We start from the raw sequence: 16,250 nt of genomic DNA, 5'->3' as shown, positions 1-16,250 counted from the left end.
CGGCCGCTAGTGCCCCTGGCCCCGCCGAGGTCCCGCCCTCTCTCCCCTCACCGCTGTGGCCCGGGCCGCGCATCGCTGCGCACGCGCCACCGAAAGAGCGCGCCGGCCGAATGCGCGTGCGCGGCAGAGGTGCACCGCGGCCCCGTGGTGCTCGGCGCTGTCCGAGGTGCTGCCGCGGCTTCGAACGCGAGGAGGGGCGGGGTCGCGGGCCCTTCTACTTCCCCCCCTCCCCCACCCCCCAACACCTCGGGCCTGGGGCGTCCTTTGGTTCGGCCCTCGCCTACTGGGGCAGGCCCCGGCGGCGCGGCTGGAGGCGCAGGGGCTCCAGTACGCGTGCGCGAGCGGCGTCCGCCCCTCCCCCGCCCTGCACTGCTCGGTGGGCCTGGGCGCCTCGGGCTCAGCGGGGGAGCCGCGCCGCGGGAGCGTCAGGTGAGGGGGCGCCCGACCCGAGGTCAGTGGGCATGGGGGTGGGATCGGGGGCCTTCCCGGCTATGTCCCCAGCGCGCATCGAGAAGGGGAGGCGACCTGGCGGGGACCACGCCCTGCCCTGAACTGGCCCGGGACAGACCCAGCTGGAGGGGATGCAGGTGACACCATGGGGGATCGAGGCACGCGACTTGGGCTTCGCACTGCTCCCGAGGGGGTCGCAGGGCTTCCTCGCCGCTCCAGTCTCCGCACAGATGGGTGCCCTGGAGACGGTAACAGCCATCGCAGAATCCTGTGTGTGACGCCCCGCCCCCTGCCCAACCGGATTAGAGCGCTGTCCGCTGGGTAAAAGGATTTCTGGGCTGGCCTCCTCTGCTCTTCCCGCCTGGGCCCCCATCCCTGCTCAGGCCGGCCCTTTTATTCCAATCAGCGTCTAGGGGGTGTCCCTGTGAACAGTGCCTTGAATCCTGAGGAGGAAGCCAAGAAGCCCCTCTACTTAAGAGGACTGGCTGCTGGAGCCTGATTGGGCAAGACCTGAACCAGCCCTTATGCTCAGGGAAGTGGATCCCAGGAGCCCAGAGTATGCCTTTAGATTCTTGGGCTTCACGCACATCCTGAGACACCTGGGAACTGACTCTGCCTGGGCCAAAGCTATTCCATTAAAACTTTTGCTGTGCCTACCTCATTTCTAGTGACTTTAAATAATCATATGAGTTACAATTTAGAGCAAGATTCGAACAGACATCAAGGGCACTTGGTCCCTTTCCACATGACTCACTCTTGCTAGCAGAGAGACTTGGAAAACAGGCAGTTATTCAGAGTGGGGACCATTTGAGGAAGGGCTGGAGGCTGCATGACAGCACACCCTCAGCTTTGCTGTCCCTGGCTCCAGACTAGCTGGCTTCTCAGCCCATGTCCCCACCTTTAAAACTGGACTCACTGTGCCTGGAACTAGACACAGGTCTTCCCATCTTTATAGGATCACCGGTTCATGTGCATAAATCCCAACACGCTATATATTCCTTTACCATCCAGGAGGTCACTGCTCCCAGAGCCCACTTGGGAACTATCCTAGAAACCCAGTTGGTGGCCCAAGGCCCCAACCCAGCTGTTCCAGGGCCCTTCCTACTCCCCAAAACAGAAGCACTTTTCTGGGAAACAGCAGAGAGAACGTAGGCCATGGCTCGTGAACTGACTTTCCTATTGTGTATCACATCCCCCAATTGTCTAACAAGTTCCTGAGAATTAACCCTAATTCTGTCTAAGCTGTTCCACCCACCGTCACCCCCACAAGGGCTTGGGCAGGGGCTGGCCAAGCTATGCTTGCATTTTCCTGTGGCTGGTGGCTCCCAGGATCAGTTCTACCCATGTTTCCCATCAACATACATCAGGTGGGTCCCAGGGTCAGGAGACAGAGCATGAGTTCTAGGGATAAAAGGACTAGACTTAATGCTGGGTCAGGGTCAGGTGAAGACAAGGACACGTGGTGTGGGGCCTTGGGCTTCGTCTTGGGGGCACAAGACTTCTGCTCTGGGCTCTGCTTTTGGACATCTCCATGTGGACAAGGAGAAATGTCTTCCTAGAGCCTCTTCCCCTTCTAGCCTGCACTTGGGTAACTGGGTCCTGGGCTTCACCACCTACATGTTCCCAAGCCCACACTTTGCACCAGCCTCTTGTACCTTAGAGTCAAGGAGTGGCTAATTGCTAGAAAGTAGAGACGCCCACATGCATGAGTGCAAAATCGCTTACGGTGCCAGATGGAAATAGATGGGAAGAGAAGGGGGCTGGGGTGGTGTTGGCTCTCCCCACATGGCCAGTGTGGTAAGACTAAGAACTCTGGAAATTCTAAATTGGAACCTGATGCTCCAAATCTTCATGACTGTGTTTTTGCAAAGGAAAAAAGCCAACTTTTCTGTTTGTTTCTTGTTTTTATCGGTTGCTTGAACTGATTTATAACTTTTCAGAAATTAGACACAGGGTGTGGGCCTCCATCCATGTTCTTCGCTGGCTCTCAAGTGTTAGGGGCAGGCCTGCCAACCTGTGTTTCAGGAGGCACATCACATCCAGGGTGGACTATAAGGAGGCCCGTCAGGAGGTTGCAGCTTCGTGGTCCGCGGCGGGTCCCGCGGGAGATGGCCCCGGGGGCGCCCACATTGCTGCTGCTGTGGCTGCTGTGGTTCCCTGGCTTCCCGCCCCGCGCTGCCGGCTGCCCAGCCGCCTGCCGCTGCTACAGCGCCACGGTGGAGTGCGGCGCCCTGCGGCTTCGCGTCGTCCCGCCCGGAATCCCACCCGGGACGCAGGTGGGCACCGCTTGGGGCCACTGGGCCGCGGGCTAGAGGTGCCCGCGACACGGAGGGAGGGGTGTGTGAATGTCCCCGTGGGTGCTGGAGAGCCCCAGGGGAGGGAGACTCCCTCAGCAGGGTAAACACCCTCCCACCCTCCCTCCGGCCCGCAGACGCTGTTCCTGCAGGACAACAGCATCGCGCGCCTGGAACCGGGCGTACTGGCGCCTCTCGCCGCCCTGCGCCGTCTCTACCTGCACAATAACAGCCTGCGCGCCCTGGAGCCAGGCGTCTTCCGCGCGCAGTCACGCCTGCTAGAGCTAGCGCTCACCGGCAACCGGCTACGCGGCTTGCGAGTTGGCGCTTTCGCGGGCCTGGCCCAGCTGCGTGCACTCTACCTGGCTGGTAACCAGCTAGTGCAGCTGCTGGATTTCACCTTCCTGCACCTACCGGTGAGGGGGGAAGGTGGGCAAGGGCAAGGGTCCTCCGATACCTCCACCTGCCCTACGGGGCTAGAGCAGTGAAAGGGAGAAAAGTTAACCCAGGTTAGCTCCGTAAGAAGGGGACCTGGCCGCCAGGGCCCCTTCCCCTGATGATGTGCTGTCCTTCCCTCAGCGACTGCAGGAGCTGCACCTGCAGGAAAACAGCATTGAGCTGCTGGAGGACCAGGCCCTGGCTGGGCTTTCCTCACTAGCACTGCTGGACCTCAGCAGGAACCAACTGGGCACCATCAGTCGTGAGGCCCTACAGCCCCTGGCCAGCCTGCAGGTCCTGCGCCTCACAGGTACCTCCTGGGGAAGGTTCTCATGCCAGGGTATCTTCCTCGGCCACAGTGGTGGCAGTGGGAAGCAGGCCCAGGTGTGGAGTGGGCTTTGATGGCAGTGGCTCTGAATCCCAGACCATCCAGGAGCGCTCTGCAGGGTCATACCATCACCTGGACCCATGGGCGGCTGATAGGAATGGGAGTGCTGGAAGGGGCACAGCTCAGGGACTTGGCCTAAGGATTAAGACAGAAAAGGTAGAAATCGTCTGTTGAGGGACTGGACACTCGGGAGCTATGGGGGGGACAGACAGAAACTGGAAAGACGAAACTAGGGCTGGCATTTCCAGGACACAGCACCTGAGGACGAGGCTGACGGGATTGGCGAGGTCTCAGTGCTGTGGGATGCCTTTGGGGACACCGACTATCCACCCAAGTAATGGGACTTGCTGCAGGGAGAGACTTCAAAGGAGCAGAGGCTGTCTTAGAAATTAGTGAACTGGACCACGCAGCACAGGACTGCAGGGGGAGGGAAGAGCTTGCCCACACTCCAGGGAGCTTGAGGTCAGAGAAGAGGTGGCAGGGGCCCCTCTCCGGGAGGTGGGAAAGGGGTTCCCATTCTGGCCAGCAGAAGCCCAACTGCACAGGTTGTTCTGGGACCATTCCTGAGCTACCCGTCCGCCACTGCTCTGCCCACAGAGAACCCATGGCGCTGTGACTGTGCCCTGCACTGGCTGGGAGCATGGATCAAGGAAGGGGGCCAGCGGCTGCTCAGCTCCAGGGACAAGAACATCATGTGTGCAGAGCCCCCGCGCCTGGCACTTCAAAGTCTCCTGGACATATCTGGCAGTAGCCTCATCTGCATCCCGCCCTCTGTACACGTGGAGCCGCTGGAGGTGACGGCCAACCTGGGTGAGGACCTGCGCGTTGCCTGCCAGGCTTCCGGCTACCCGCAGCCCCTGGTGACCTGGAGAAAGGTGGCCCAGCCTCGTGAAGGGCAGCCACGGGCCCAGATCCAGCCAGAAGGCGGGGCACCGCGCCCAGGCGGGCCCGGCGCCTCTGACACGGGCAGCGGCATGCTCTTCCTCACCAACATCACCCTGGCCCACGCTGGAAAGTACGAGTGCGAGGCCTCCAACGCCGGCGGCGCCGCCCGCGTGCCCTTCCAGCTCCTGGTCAACCTGTCCCAGCAGCAGCAGCTGCAGCTGGCGCCCCCGCCGCCTCCGGCCGCCGGCCCCGTCAGCCACGAGCCCCTGCAAGAGGCCGGCAGCATGGCCTTCCGCGCCCTGGGCCTGGCCACCCAGACGGCCATCGCGGGCGCCATCGCGCTCCTTACGCTCACGGCGCTGCTGCTGGCGACCATGATCTGCCGCCGGCGGCGCAAGAGAAAAAAGGCGCCGGGACTGCCGGGGGAGGGCGCGCTGTTCGTCAACGACTATTCGGACGGGCCCTGCACCTTCGCGCAGCTCGAGGAGCTCCGCGACGAGCGAGGCCACGAGATGTTCGTCATCGACCGTTCCAAGCCACTCTTCGCCGAGGGCCCGACGGAGGCTGCCGATGGCGCAGCAACCGGGCCGGCGCAGGGCCTCCCGCTGCAGCCGCCGGCAGCCTACGAGATCCACTGCTGAAGAGTGCGGCCCAGAGGGGCGGGCGGGCGGGCGGGCGCTCGCTGATGACGTAGTCTTCGCGGATTGGCAGGCCCGCGGGCGCGCCCCGCGCATGCTCCAGCGCAGTCAGTAAAGGGTAAAAGCTGCGCAGTGTGCGGCGAGCCATGTGTGGGATCTGGGGGCCCGAGGGCGGGGCGCAGGCACCTGCGGACCCCCAGCTCTGCGGACAGAATCCCTAAGGCGTCACGGGACGGTGGCCGAGGAGGCTCCCCACGGCCCTACCGAAGCCCTCCAGAAAAGATCCCTCCAGCATCACCCTAATCGCTAGCTCTGCAGGTCCGGCCACTGGCCCTCCAGCCTGCTGGAGGACCTGGGGCCTCCCCAAGGTGGGAGAGGCGAAGGGCTGTGGAGGTGCCCAGGAAAGGGGGAGGGGGACAGCAGACCGGAAGACAGCTGTTACCCAGTGGCTACGCTGGAGGGGACAGCAGAGCCAGTGACGTGTCATTCTGACCAGTTAGGACAGAAAAAAACACCACAAATTTAAGTTCCAAACACACTGCACATTTGTACCTTAATGACACCCGCTGGCTCCAAAGCCCAGCCAGGTTGTCTCCCGGGTGCCAGGGCAGAGAGAACCATGAAAGGCTCCAGTGCGTGGGGACCCAACCCACCTTGAAGCAGGTCCCTGTTCCAGCTTCAACCCCAGAGCAGTCTGTTCTTGGGAAGGGCCCAGACAGAACACCCTCTCTCAGCTCACAGCTGGGACCCCAGAAACATTCCAAAGAGAGGACCAGGACACCAGAGGGCAGCCAAGTGCACCCAAACCAAGCCTGGCCTTAACAGGCCTGGAATCCAGCCCTTAGGCCCACAGTCAGCCAGTCAGGGGAACAGGTACAGGGCAAAACCTCGCAAGGTGCTCCACCAAGCATCGGAAGGCTGCGAGAGCCCAAGAGCAAGGAAACCAGAGACCAGTGACTCCGTGTCAGGCCTCCAACAGGGTCTCAGCAAAGGCTCTGTCTACCTAAGGCAGGGAGGGGTCTCCAGCAGCCCTGAACACCAGGACAGCCTAGAGGTCATAGGCTGAAGTAGTCTGCGGCCAGGCGCCCATAAATGTCAGTGGTCCAGAGCACATGAGCACGACCTGAGGCCAGTAGCAGCTGATGCAACTCCGCCTCCACACGAGCAAACTTCTCCTCATTGATGGAAGCTTCCAGCAGGACAGAGGCAGGCGGTGGCCAGGGCAAACCCTCATAGCAGTCCACAGGGAAGGGGTGCACCACCGTGCGTAGCTCAGCCTGCACTACCGAATCCCGTAGGAGCTCCTTGAGGCCCGCCATGGACAGTGGGTTGCCATAGAGACCGAGGTAGCGGAGGCTGGTACAGCGCGTCAACACAGGGAGCGTGGCCAGCAGCTGGGTATCAGCAAGCTGGCACTCAGTCAGCTCGAGGTGTAGCAGTGTGGCTGCTGCTGCCTGCAGCAGACCCTGGAAAGGCTCCAGCTGGCTGCCGGACAGGTCGTTGCCACTAAGGTCCAACTTCTTGAGGTGGACAGCATGGGGGCTCCGTGCCAGGAAGCGCAGATCCTCGGGCAGCAGGGCACAGAAGGCCAGCTCCAGGCTCTCCAAGGGACTCTGCAGGGTGCTATAATAGGGGACACAGGTCACAACCAAGTAGGACCAGGGCAGGGTCTCGGAAGAGGGGAAAAGGACAGGGCAATAGTGGGGCTTGCTCACCTGAGCAGCTGGTCCAGCCGCCCCGAGAGAAGAGAGGAGCCCATGCTGAGCTCCCGCAGACAAGTGAAGCGGCCCATCTGGGCCAGGAAGTAGCGAAAGTTGTCCTCGCCATCCACAGAGGGCTGCCTCGAGTCCCCATGCACATAGTGCAGCCGCAGGCTGGCCAGGTGCTGGAATCGGGCCACATGTGGGATGATAACAGACAGGCCACGCAGGCCCAAGTTGTTAAAGCGCAGGTCCACACGGCGCAGGCAGCCCGCGTCCAGCAGCTGCAGCAAAGCCACAGTGTTGCGCATGGGCAGGTCCTCAGCCCGCAGGTCCCGGCAGCAGAGCCGCAGGGGACTGCCCACACTGCTCCGGAGTGCCTCCCGCAGGAACGAGTAAGAGGCCCGGTTCACCCGCAGGTCCACACGAACCTCCACAGGAATGGGGGCTGGCCCAGGATCCGCAGTCCCGCCCTGCTGCTGTGCTATGCAGGTGCGGGCCACAGCTGCTGTGCAGTCCCACATGCTCATGGTGCCAGGGTCCTGCTCCACGCCGTCATCCAGTAGGCCCGTCATGTCCAGCACCCGCAGGGCATGCTTCCTGGGAGCACGGGTAGGCTGAAGCAGGAGACAAGGAAGCAGAACCCACACCCACTCCCAGCCACCTTGGGACAGAAGCCACATGCCTGTTTCCGCACTGAGCTCTTGCACTCGCCTGGAACCTCAGGGGGGAACCCTCTCTGCACCCCCCAGGCCTGAGAGCCCCTCGGGTGCACCCATACCTGCAGAGAGGCTGTGTGCCAGCCTCGGTCTCTGGGGTGTGGAGCCGGGCTGTCAGCCCCAGGATCACAGCCTGCATGCTCTCTGTGCTGGGGCGCTCTTGCAGCAAGGCCCGGCTGCAGTGAGCACATTCCTGCAGCAGCTGCTGGAAGCTGAGCAGCGGGAAGGGCCATGTGTGCACCAGCTCGCGAAGCACAACAGTCTTCTTGTCCATGAAGGCCACCTTGAACAGCAGGGGGAAGAGCTCTCGAGGCAGCAGGGGTAGGGCCTGGCAGGCAGCTGGCTGACACTGGAGCACCTGCCGCGTGCTCAGGAACACAAGCGTGTGCATGGCGCCGGGCCAGGCAGGAAGCCACCTGCAGGGAAGGGCCCTTCAGCGGGGAGGACAGACCCCAGGCCACCGCCCGGCCATAGCCTCCTCCATCGCTGGTAGTGGGAAAACCCAGCGTGGTGCTTAGCACAGAGCTGGCACTCAATGGAGGACCGTGGCACCAAAAAGCAAGTGCTAGGTGCCTGACAATGGGTTGAACTGAATGAAAATAGGAACGGGGCCACCCCCCCAGTTCCCTACTTCCAGAAGCATGGTGCCTCTTTAGGAAAACTTAGCCATCAAACAGTACATAAATAGCACAACACCAAAAATGACCACTGGCCTGGGTGTGCTTTTGATGACTGTTGCTCTGCAGGACCCCCCCCCCCCAACATCTGTACTTCAGACCTCACAAAGCTGCTTATCAGAGATCCTCTTTTCTTCAAAACTAGAATAAAGCTCACAAAGCACACAGACACTAGAGGGGCTAAGATACTCCCAAGGGGCGGGAACCTGCCCCACCCGCCCCACCCTCCTCCAGCTCTTGCAGGTGGTCCTTGGACAGGAACTGGAAGCACTGACGCAGCTTAATAAATACCAGCATAGGTAAAAAGAACGGGTACCCAGGGAACATTGTGTCCAGACAGCCTGAGTAACCCAAGCCTTCAGCATGACCCTCAGTCCTAACTACTATGGTCCAGTAGTACTGCCAAGCATGGAGATCTTTGCAGACTTACAGAAAAACAGAAAGCAAACCTCATCCACCAAAGTCTTTGTCACCTGTCTAAACATCTCCCTTTTCCCTAAAAAACCACAGTGACTCTCCCACCTATAGGATTTATAAGACCCCAGGCCAGGAAATGTTCAGATGGGTACAGGCAGCAGCAGAAAGCGCATCCAAGTTAACAAGGGGCATATAAAAAAGGCCTGGGACCCCGGGGGGTACCTGGATATCAGCTCTGTTACTGACTTCAGCAGCAGTAACAGCCAGTGGACTCTCAGCGGGCCAAACATCTCATCCTCAAAACTGCTTCCCAGTCATCCCCCCAGAAACAGATTAGAAAACTAAGCCCTAAATCTTGCCCGGCCAAGGTCACAGCCTGGGCGATGAGCTCAGGGAAGAGGGAGCAGTCGGGCCCCAGAGTCCCTGTTCTTCCGGACCTCATACACAACGAAAGTCCTTAGGGCACTGGTTCTTGAGAAGCCCCGAACGTCAACCCTCGGCCTTGCTCTGCCTGTAGACAATTCTCGCGAGGACGACTCATACCTCGCTGTGACAGGACAGACCAACCGAGCACCTGTCACGAGAGGAAACGAAAGCAGCCAGTGTGGTCACCATGGGAGGAGCCTCTTGTGTGGTGGCCGCCGCCCCCTCCCGCCGGCCCGCGGCTCCCGGCGTTTGCCCCAAGACGCCCCCCGCCCGGCTCCTCCCGGGTTCGAGACGAGGGACACCATCAGTGCGACGCCCTCCGCCTCCCGGACGGGATATGCCCCTTGAAGCCGGTGCGTCGCCCCCCGGGGCCCGAGGTCGCTCTGCCCGACGCGGGGCTCCAGATCCTTCCCCACCCCGCAAACGAACCGCCCGACTCCCGCTCCCGCCTCCCGGGCGGCGCCCGCCCCGAGCACCCGCGCCTGCTTCGTGCAGCCAGGGAGGGCCGGGGGCGCACGCCGCCCCGCTCCATCCCCAGCCGGCCGCCCGCGCTCACCGGCCCCACAGCCGCTACGACCGCCACCGGCCCCGCCTCACGGTCCGCCGCGCCCCGCCCAGCGCCTCCGCGCACCGCGATGACGTAGCCACCACCCATTGGTCTTCCCATGAGGGTCCCACTGATTGGCTGCCCCGGAGGAGGCTGCCCAGACGCCCCGCCTCCGGCCCTGCGGGACGCCCCCATTGGCTGGCGGCCGGCGTCTCCCTCGCGGCGGGAGATTTGCGGGGCCCGCGGCCGCGGGGCGAGCGCCATGGAGCGACTGCGGGACGTGCGGGAGCGGCTGCAGGCTTGGGAGAGCACGTTCCGACGGCGGCGCGGGAGGCGGCCGGGCCAGGTGCGGGCTGTCCGGGGACGGGGGGGTTGAGGGTGCGGCCTCCGGCTGACGCGCTCCCTTCACAGGAGGACGTGGCGGCGGCGCCTGAGGATACCCGGGGTGAGCCCGCCGACGCGGGGCGGAAGGAGGGGCGCAGGGTGGGTGGCGCGACCGGCGGTCCCCCAGTAACCCTTCACCCCATCCCCAGCGCTCTACCGGGAGTACCGCGCCCTGAAGGAGGCCCTGAAGGAGGCAGAAGGGGTCGGACCCCGCGGCCCCAAGCAATCGCTTTCCGTGCAGGCAGAGGAGGTACCCAGGCCTTGACGCCCCAGCCTCCCGGCCAGTCTCCTGCGTGGCAGAGCCCAGAGGAGCCGTGAACGAGCCTGTGTGGGGCACAGAACATTGGGGGAGGACTGGACATGGTGGAGGAGGGCCTGGGGGCTGGGGAAGGGAGCTGGGGACAACTCCGCCCCTCGCACCAGCCTTTCTCTGGCTCGGACTCCCACCGCCTCTTCTTGCAGGTGCCAGAACCCAGCTGCTGGGGGCCCCACTTGAATCGGGCTGCGACCCACAGTCGACATCCTCCTCTTTCTGGGCCAAGCCGGCCAGGGTCTGTGCGGGACTACGGGGAGAGGCTTAAGGCCAACCTCAAGGGCACCCTGCAGGTGAGAGCTGAGAGCCAGGCAGTCAGTGCATCCAACCTGTACCCAGAGCTGCTCTCCACTCAGTGACCGGACCCCCAGATACCCTTTTCTGCTAACCCTTCCACGCACATGTGCCTGTGCAAACGTGCACACGTACGCTCTTGTGGCACTAATCAGGCGGAAACTCCTGGGGGGAGTTCAGGTCGGCGGCAGCCTGGAGACCTGAGTTCCTGCTTGTTGGTCTATTCCCCCGCACCCCCACCAGGCTGGGCCAGCCCTGAGCCGCATACCCCGGACTCCACGAAGACCCTCGTCCGAGATGCCCACCCCAAGGCCACCAGGTGCAGGGGCTGCCCTCATCTCTCCAGAAGAAGTCAGTGAGGTGCCCTTGCAGCCTGCTGGGCCCCAGCTGAGGCCGGGCTGCCTCCAGCAGCTACAGGCATCCTTGAGCCTGCGACTGGGCTCCCTAGACCCTGGCTGGCTGGAGCGGTGTCACAATGGGGCCCCAGATTTTCTGGGGGCTTCCAAGGCCTGCCAGCCTAACTTGGGTGTAGAGCAGTCACAGTCTCTGACTTCATGTGTCCCATCTGTCCCTGGTCCCAGCACTAGCCCTGAGGCTCAAGCCCTACAGACAGCTGGAGTCAGTGCAGGGAGCCCCCAACCTGGCGACAGTCAAGGCAAGAGGTGGACACGGAATAGGGAGCCAGAGGGGAGCCCTGCACAGGCCCAGCAAGACAGTGGCCAAATAGGACCCCTGCCTGAGGAAGCTGGGACTGCAGAACATGCAGAAGACCCTTCGGGAAAACCCCTGTGGGCACAGCGCCCCAGTGGCGCCACAGCCTCCAGGTACCACAGCTTCAACCTCCCGGTAGGGTCACCTTAAGTCGAGCCAGGTTGGGGCAGGCTTGGGGCATGGCCCACTTGTACATCCCTTCTAGAGTAGCTGTGCGGAACGAAGGTAATTACGTGCGGCTCAACATGAAGCAGAAACGCTACGTGCGGGGCCCGGCTCTCCGTGGAAGGCTCCTCCGCAAGCAGGTGAGGTGCTGGCAGGCACTCCCTTCACCCCTACTGCCTCTTGCCACGTGACCCTCTCTTATGGCCCCCAGATGTGGAAGCAGAAGTGGCAGAAGAAAGAGGAGCGTTTTGTAGGTGGTCGGCCCAGAGCCACACTCAAGAATTCTTGCTTCCGGTGTGGGCAGCTAGGCCACTGGTCATCCCAGTGCCCCCAACCAGGTGAGACCTCTGCTCTGGTGGTGGGCCGGGCTGAGGTTTTTGGAGAGGACTTGTACTCTTGGGCGGGGGGGGGGGGGGGGGGGGGCACCTGTAGCTCAGGTAAAAGATTCTATCTGCTTCTTCTACCTAACCTAGAGCATACCCCAGCCCCCAGAAGAAAGGTGGTGAGAATGAAGACGACACACAGACCCTGCTCACTTTGGAGGAAGTAGTCCAGAGGACAGGCAGTGCCAGCTGCCGACTCCCTGGTGAATGAAGGGGTGGAGGGCAGGTTGTAGCTAGGTGTGTTTTTGCTAGAATGACCCCAGCCCAGCCTGGAGTTCCCACACCACCCTTTTCCATCTGTTTCTAGTGAGTGAGAAAGATCCAGAGCCTGCTGGGCCTGAGCTGTTGGTCACCGTGGAACAGCCTGTGCCCCGGGTGCCCTGCCTGCCCCCTACCGTGCCACCACTTTACCCACCAGGGCCCTCTGGGCAAGTGGCAGGTGAGCAGATGCTTTTCAGCTAGAGCCTTTACTGGGGGATGGGGGCAACTTGAGGCCATGCTGACCAACACCTGTGTCCACAGAGACGCCAGCTGAGGTATTCCAGGCCCTGGAGCAGCTAGGGCACCGTGCCTTCCGCCCCGGACAGGAGCATGCGGTCATGCGGATCCTCTCTGGTGAGCTTGGCTGTTGGGGGATGGGACAGGGCCAAGGCCCGGCCACAGGATAGCACACTGACCCTTGTTCCCACCAGGCATATCCACGCTGCTGGTGTTGCCCACCGGTGCTGGCAAGTCCTTGTGCTACCAGCTCCCCGCGCTGCTTTATGCCCGGCGGAGCCCCTGCCTCACACTGGTCATCTCTCCCCTCCTGTCTCTCATGGACGACCAGGTGCGCAGACGGGACCCCTCCAGCACATGCAGAAGGCAGGAACCAGTGCCCACGGCTCTTCCGACCCTTTGGGGCTGCTGTCAGTTACTTGGCCGGAGCTGTAGAGAGCTCAGCTATTCTCAACCTGCCAGCTCTGTCCACAGTCCCCGGCCTGGCAATGGTCCAAGGGCAGCAGGGACACAGCTGGCCAGACCTGAGTCCACCCCCAAGAGGAGCAGCTCTAGGGAGGGAGGACGTCCCCAGTGGGGCCTGTCTGCTCTTGGCACTCCTGAACCAAGGCTCACAGGGGGCTCTGAATCCTTAGTCACAGGATCTACGAGCTGGGATTTTTCTCCCTAGGGAGCCCAGGTTGAAGATGGCAACAGCTGTCAGGCCAAGCACCACTGAGCGCTGTTTGAGGAAGAGCAGGGGAAGGGTGGCTTGCAACTGGTCGTCCTTTTGTACCCACAGGTGTCTGGCCTGCCCCCATGCCTGAAGGCAGCCTGCATCCATTCAGGCATGACTAGGAAGGAGCGGGACTCTGCCCTGAAGAAGGTGAGGGAGGGGCCTTACACAGCAAGATGGGTAGGGACAGAAGGCAGGCCCTCGATGATGCTCCTGACCTCGCCGTCCTCAGGTTCAGGCGGCCCAGGTGCACGTTCTGATGCTGTCACCCGAGGCACTGGTTGGGGCTGCGGCAGGGACCCCTGGCTCCCTCCCTCAGCTGCCTCCCGTTGCCTTTGCCTGTGTCGACGAGGCCCACTGCCTGTCCCAGTGGTCCCACAACTTCCGGCCCTGCTACCTGCGTGTCTGCAAGGTGAGCCTTCTTTGGGGTACAAGCGAAGGGGCAAGGGAGGGTGGGTGTGGCACCTTCACTGGCTCCTCTCCCACACAGGTGCTGCGGGAACACATGGGTGTCCGCTGCTTTCTGGGTCTTACGGCCACGGCTACGCACAGCACCTCAAGAGACATGGCTCAGCATCTAGGCGTGGCTGAGGAGCATGTCCTCAGAGGGCCAGTCACCATCCCCACCAACCTGTACCTCTCTGTGTCCACGGACAGGAACCCAGACCAGGTGAGTGGACACACCGGGGCCTGGCAGAGGCACTGCCTCTGACGGCCCGTGCTGACCGCTGTCGGCCACCAGGCTTTGGTGACACTGCTGCAGAGTGATCGTTTTCGCGACCTGAACTCTGTCATCGTCTACTGCAACAGACGCGAAGACACGGAGCGCATTGCTGCGCTGCTCCGCACCTGCCTGTGTGAGGCCTGGGACCTGGGGCCTAGAGGGGAGGTCAGCAGGGCTGTGCCCCACGGACCTGCCCCAGGAACACGTTCTACCCAACTGTCTGTGTCTTCTCTGCAGGCCAGGCCCCGGAAGCTGTGGCCGAAGCCTACCACGCCGGCATGTGTGCCCGGGAGCGGCGGCGGGTGCAGCAGGCCTTCATGGAGGGCCGGCTACGGGTGGTGGTGGCCACAGTGGCCTTCGGGATGGGGCTGGACCGGCCAGACGTGCGGGCGGTGCTGCACCTGGGGCTGCCCCCCAGCTTTGAGAGCTACGTGCAGGCTGTGGGCCGGGCTGGACGGGACGGCCAGCCCGCACACTGCCACCTCTTTCTACAGCCCCAGGTTCTTACTTGCCCCACTTGAGCTCCCCCCACCCCACCCCACCCCACCGCCCCACGTTTACAGCTATTCTTTCGCAGGGTCAGGACCTACAGGAGTTGCGTAGACACGTGCATGCCGAGGCCTCCGACTTCCTTGCCGTGAAGAAGCTGGTACAGTGCTCGTTCCCACCCTGCACCTGCACCCATGCCCGACAGCCCCCAGAGCAGGAGGGAGCCAAGAGCCAAGAGAGGCCTGTGACCGTGTCCCCGAGCGAGGCCGAGCAAGCCAGCAACAAAGGCCTAGCCCAGTGCCTGGGTCATGAGCGGGCACTCCCAGTGCAGCCGCTGGTGCAGGCCCTGGACATGCCTGAGGAGGGTGAGGAACCGGGGGCAGGAACGGGTACCTCCCCGCATCCCCACGTCCCTGTGTCCCCTAAGCCCTGCTCTGCCTCCAGCCATTGAGACCCTGCTGTGCTACCTGGAGCTACACCCACGGCGCTGGCTGGAGCTGCTGGCACCCACCTATGCCTACTGCCACCTGCGCTGCCCTGGCGGCCTCCCCCAGCTCCAGGCCCTGGCCCGCAGGTGAGCACACATCCCACCCCAGGCTGGGGCCAGGGACGCAGGACCAGGGCTGCTAATCACATATCCCTTTCCCTGGGACAGGTGTCCTCCACTGGCGGTCTGGTTAGCCCAGCAGCCACAGGAAAACATAGGTGAAGGAAGCTATTCCGTAGAGTTTGACGTGGTTAAGTTGGCCGACTCGATGGGCTGGAAGCTCGCCCCTGCAAAGCAGGCTCTCCGTCAACTGCAGTGGTACCCAGAGCCCAGGACAGGTGAGCCCTGCCCCCAACCCTGCTTGGACCCAGCCCTGCTTGCCGCCCTCCTGCCTGTGTCTCACAAGCTCTCTGGCAGGTGCACTTCGGGACACAGGGGTGCTGGTGGAGTTCCGGGAGCTCGCCTTCTGTCTGCACAGCCCCGGAGACCTGACAGCCCACGAGAAGGACCAGATCTGTGACTTCCTATATGAACGTGTACAAACCCGTGAGCAGGAGGCCCTGGCACGCCTGCGACGCACCTTCCAGGCCTTTCACAGGTGCAGGAGAGGTGGGCGGGGCCTGAGGCCACCCCCGCTTCCCCCTCTGGTGAACCGCGCTGACAGATTCCTCTCACCCCAGCGTAGCCTTCCCCAGCTGCGGGCCCTGCTTGGAGCAGCCTGATGAGGAGCACAGTGCCAGGCTCAAGGTTCTGCTCAGCGGCTACTTCGAGGAAGAGGGGCCAGGAGGCATGGAAGACGAGCAGGGCCCAGAACCAGGACAGGCCAGGGTGAGTGCCAGCCCCTCCTGGGGGGTTGAAGAGAGGACACAGGCCTGCAGTGAGGTCAGGCAGCAAAGTGCGTGCACACGCTTACACACTCTGTCTCCTGCCTTGCACCACGGTGGGCTGTGCGGAACTTGGTGCTGTGGAAGCGTGGGCTGGCCTTACGTGCCTGCCACCCACAGATCCAGGACTGGGAGGACCAGATACGCCAGGACATCCGCCATCTCCTGTCCTCGTGGCCAGACCAGCAGTTCTCGGGCAGGGCTGTGGCCCGTATCTTCCATGGCATCGGTGAGGGTCTGGGAGGCTGGGTTCGGACATGGGCAGGGGCCAGGTCTGGCCCAGAGTCCTCAGGGCCGTGTCTCCCACTCCACCACAGGAAGCCCCTGCTATCCAGCCCAGGTGTACGGGCGGGACCGGCGTTTCTGGAGAAAACACCTGCATCTGAGCTTCCATGCCCTGATGCGTTTAGCTACAGAGGAGATCCTGCTGTGGGGCCACTGACCACCCTGCCGCAGGCCAGCCCTGCTCCCCCGTGTCACACACAGGGGGCTGTGTGGCCACCGTGCCGAGGGAGCCAGGTGTGGCAGTTTATCAGGGAAAAGAGAAGGGACATTTGTGGCCAAGACAGTGACTGACTACCTGGGCAAAGCCCACCACCGGAAGCGGGGCGAAGAGGCCCCAAA

At 62.7% G+C, this 16,250-nt stretch overlaps 3 protein-coding genes across 13 annotated transcripts; 2 read left to right on the top strand and 1 right to left on the bottom strand.

Moving 5' to 3' along the window:
- Nucleotides 1-110: 110 nt before the first annotated feature.
- Nucleotides 111-5,221, top strand: LRRC24 (leucine rich repeat containing 24). 5 transcript variants are annotated; one of them, XM_023248277.2, is made up of 5 exons: nucleotides 111-429; nucleotides 2,476-2,726; nucleotides 2,882-3,160; nucleotides 3,333-3,492; nucleotides 4,168-5,221. In XM_023248277.2, exons 1-5 carry the CDS (start codon nucleotides 111-113, stop codon nucleotides 5,094-5,096), a joined length of 1,938 nt encoding a protein of 645 aa, XP_023104045.1. In that variant the 3' UTR covers nucleotides 5,097-5,221. The 5 variants fall into 5 exon arrangements, with proteins under 5 accessions (XP_023104045.1, XP_019678843.2, XP_023104046.1 ...); XM_019823284.3 differs by having other exon boundaries at nucleotides 3,324-3,492; XM_006943442.4 differs by having other exon boundaries at nucleotides 127-429; nucleotides 2,391-2,726; nucleotides 3,324-3,492.
- A 393-nt stretch (nucleotides 5,222-5,614) lies between these two features.
- On the bottom strand, nucleotides 5,615-9,658 carry LRRC14 (leucine rich repeat containing 14). Of its 7 annotated transcripts, none has more exons than XM_045049866.1 (5): nucleotides 9,589-9,658; nucleotides 8,829-9,180; nucleotides 7,575-7,928; nucleotides 6,809-7,393; nucleotides 5,615-6,716 (listed from the first exon to the last, which is right to left on the bottom strand). In XM_045049866.1, the coding sequence occupies exons 2-5, from the start codon at nucleotides 8,894-8,896 to the stop codon at nucleotides 6,149-6,151; spliced, it is 1,575 nt and encodes a 524-aa protein (XP_044905801.1). In that variant the 5' UTR covers nucleotides 8,897-9,180; nucleotides 9,589-9,658; the 3' UTR covers nucleotides 5,615-6,148. The 7 variants fall into 7 exon arrangements, with proteins under 7 accessions (XP_044905801.1, XP_023104048.1, XP_023104049.1 ...); XM_023248280.2 differs by having other exon boundaries at nucleotides 9,150-9,180; nucleotides 9,589-9,626; XM_023248281.2 differs by lacking the exon at nucleotides 8,829-9,180 and having other exon boundaries at nucleotides 9,589-9,652.
- On the top strand, nucleotides 9,612-16,068 carry RECQL4 (RecQ like helicase 4). Its single transcript, XM_045049777.1, is given in 22 exon segments — nucleotides 9,612-9,925; nucleotides 9,991-10,024; nucleotides 10,113-10,213; nucleotides 10,426-10,569; nucleotides 10,814-11,426; nucleotides 11,429-11,586; nucleotides 11,658-11,784; nucleotides 12,137-12,268; nucleotides 12,352-12,444; nucleotides 12,522-12,658; nucleotides 13,109-13,192; nucleotides 13,275-13,454; nucleotides 13,533-13,712; nucleotides 13,785-13,899; nucleotides 14,004-14,266; nucleotides 14,344-14,620; nucleotides 14,700-14,829; nucleotides 14,911-15,080; nucleotides 15,160-15,340; nucleotides 15,423-15,570; nucleotides 15,747-15,855; nucleotides 15,944-16,068. Coding segments are annotated over 22 exon segments (3,729 nt in total). The 5' UTR covers nucleotides 9,612-9,697.
- Nucleotides 16,069-16,250: the final 182 nt, after the last annotated feature.

Source organism: Felis catus, chromosome F2 (genome assembly GCF_018350175.1).
Source record: "Felis catus isolate Fca126 chromosome F2, F.catus_Fca126_mat1.0, whole genome shotgun sequence".
NCBI lineage: Eukaryota > Metazoa > Chordata > Mammalia > Carnivora > Felidae > Felis > Felis catus.
This window is presented reverse-complemented; position numbering and strand designations above follow the sequence as displayed.

What these genes read in the sequence shown, in the direction of transcription:
- LRRC24 (XM_019823284.3), top strand. Translation starts at nt 111, where the DNA reads ATGCGCGTGCGCGGCAGAGGTGCACCGCGGCCCCGTGGTGCTCGGCGC. An exon ending in CCGCGCCGCGGGAGCGTCAG is followed by an intron (nt 430 to 2,475) that starts GTGAGGGGGCGC and finishes CCTGTGTTTCAG; the next exon opens with GAGGCACATCACATCCAGGG. An exon ending in GCAGGTCCTGCGCCTCACAG is followed by an intron (nt 3,493 to 4,167) that starts GTACCTCCTGGG and finishes CTCTGCCCACAG; the next exon opens with AGAACCCATGGCGCTGTGAC.
- LRRC14 (XM_011291530.4), bottom strand. Translation starts at nt 9,221, where the DNA reads ATGGTGACCACACTGGCTGCTTTCGTTTCCTCTCGTGACAGGTGCTCG. An exon ending in GTCTGTCCTGTCACAGCGAG is followed by an intron (nt 7,929 to 9,149) that starts GTATGAGTCGTC and finishes CCTTCCCTGCAG; the next exon opens with GTGGCTTCCTGCCTGGCCCG. An exon ending in CGGCTGGACCAGCTGCTCAG is followed by an intron (nt 6,717 to 6,808) that starts GTGAGCAAGCCC and finishes CCCCTATTATAG; the next exon opens with CACCCTGCAGAGTCCCTTGG.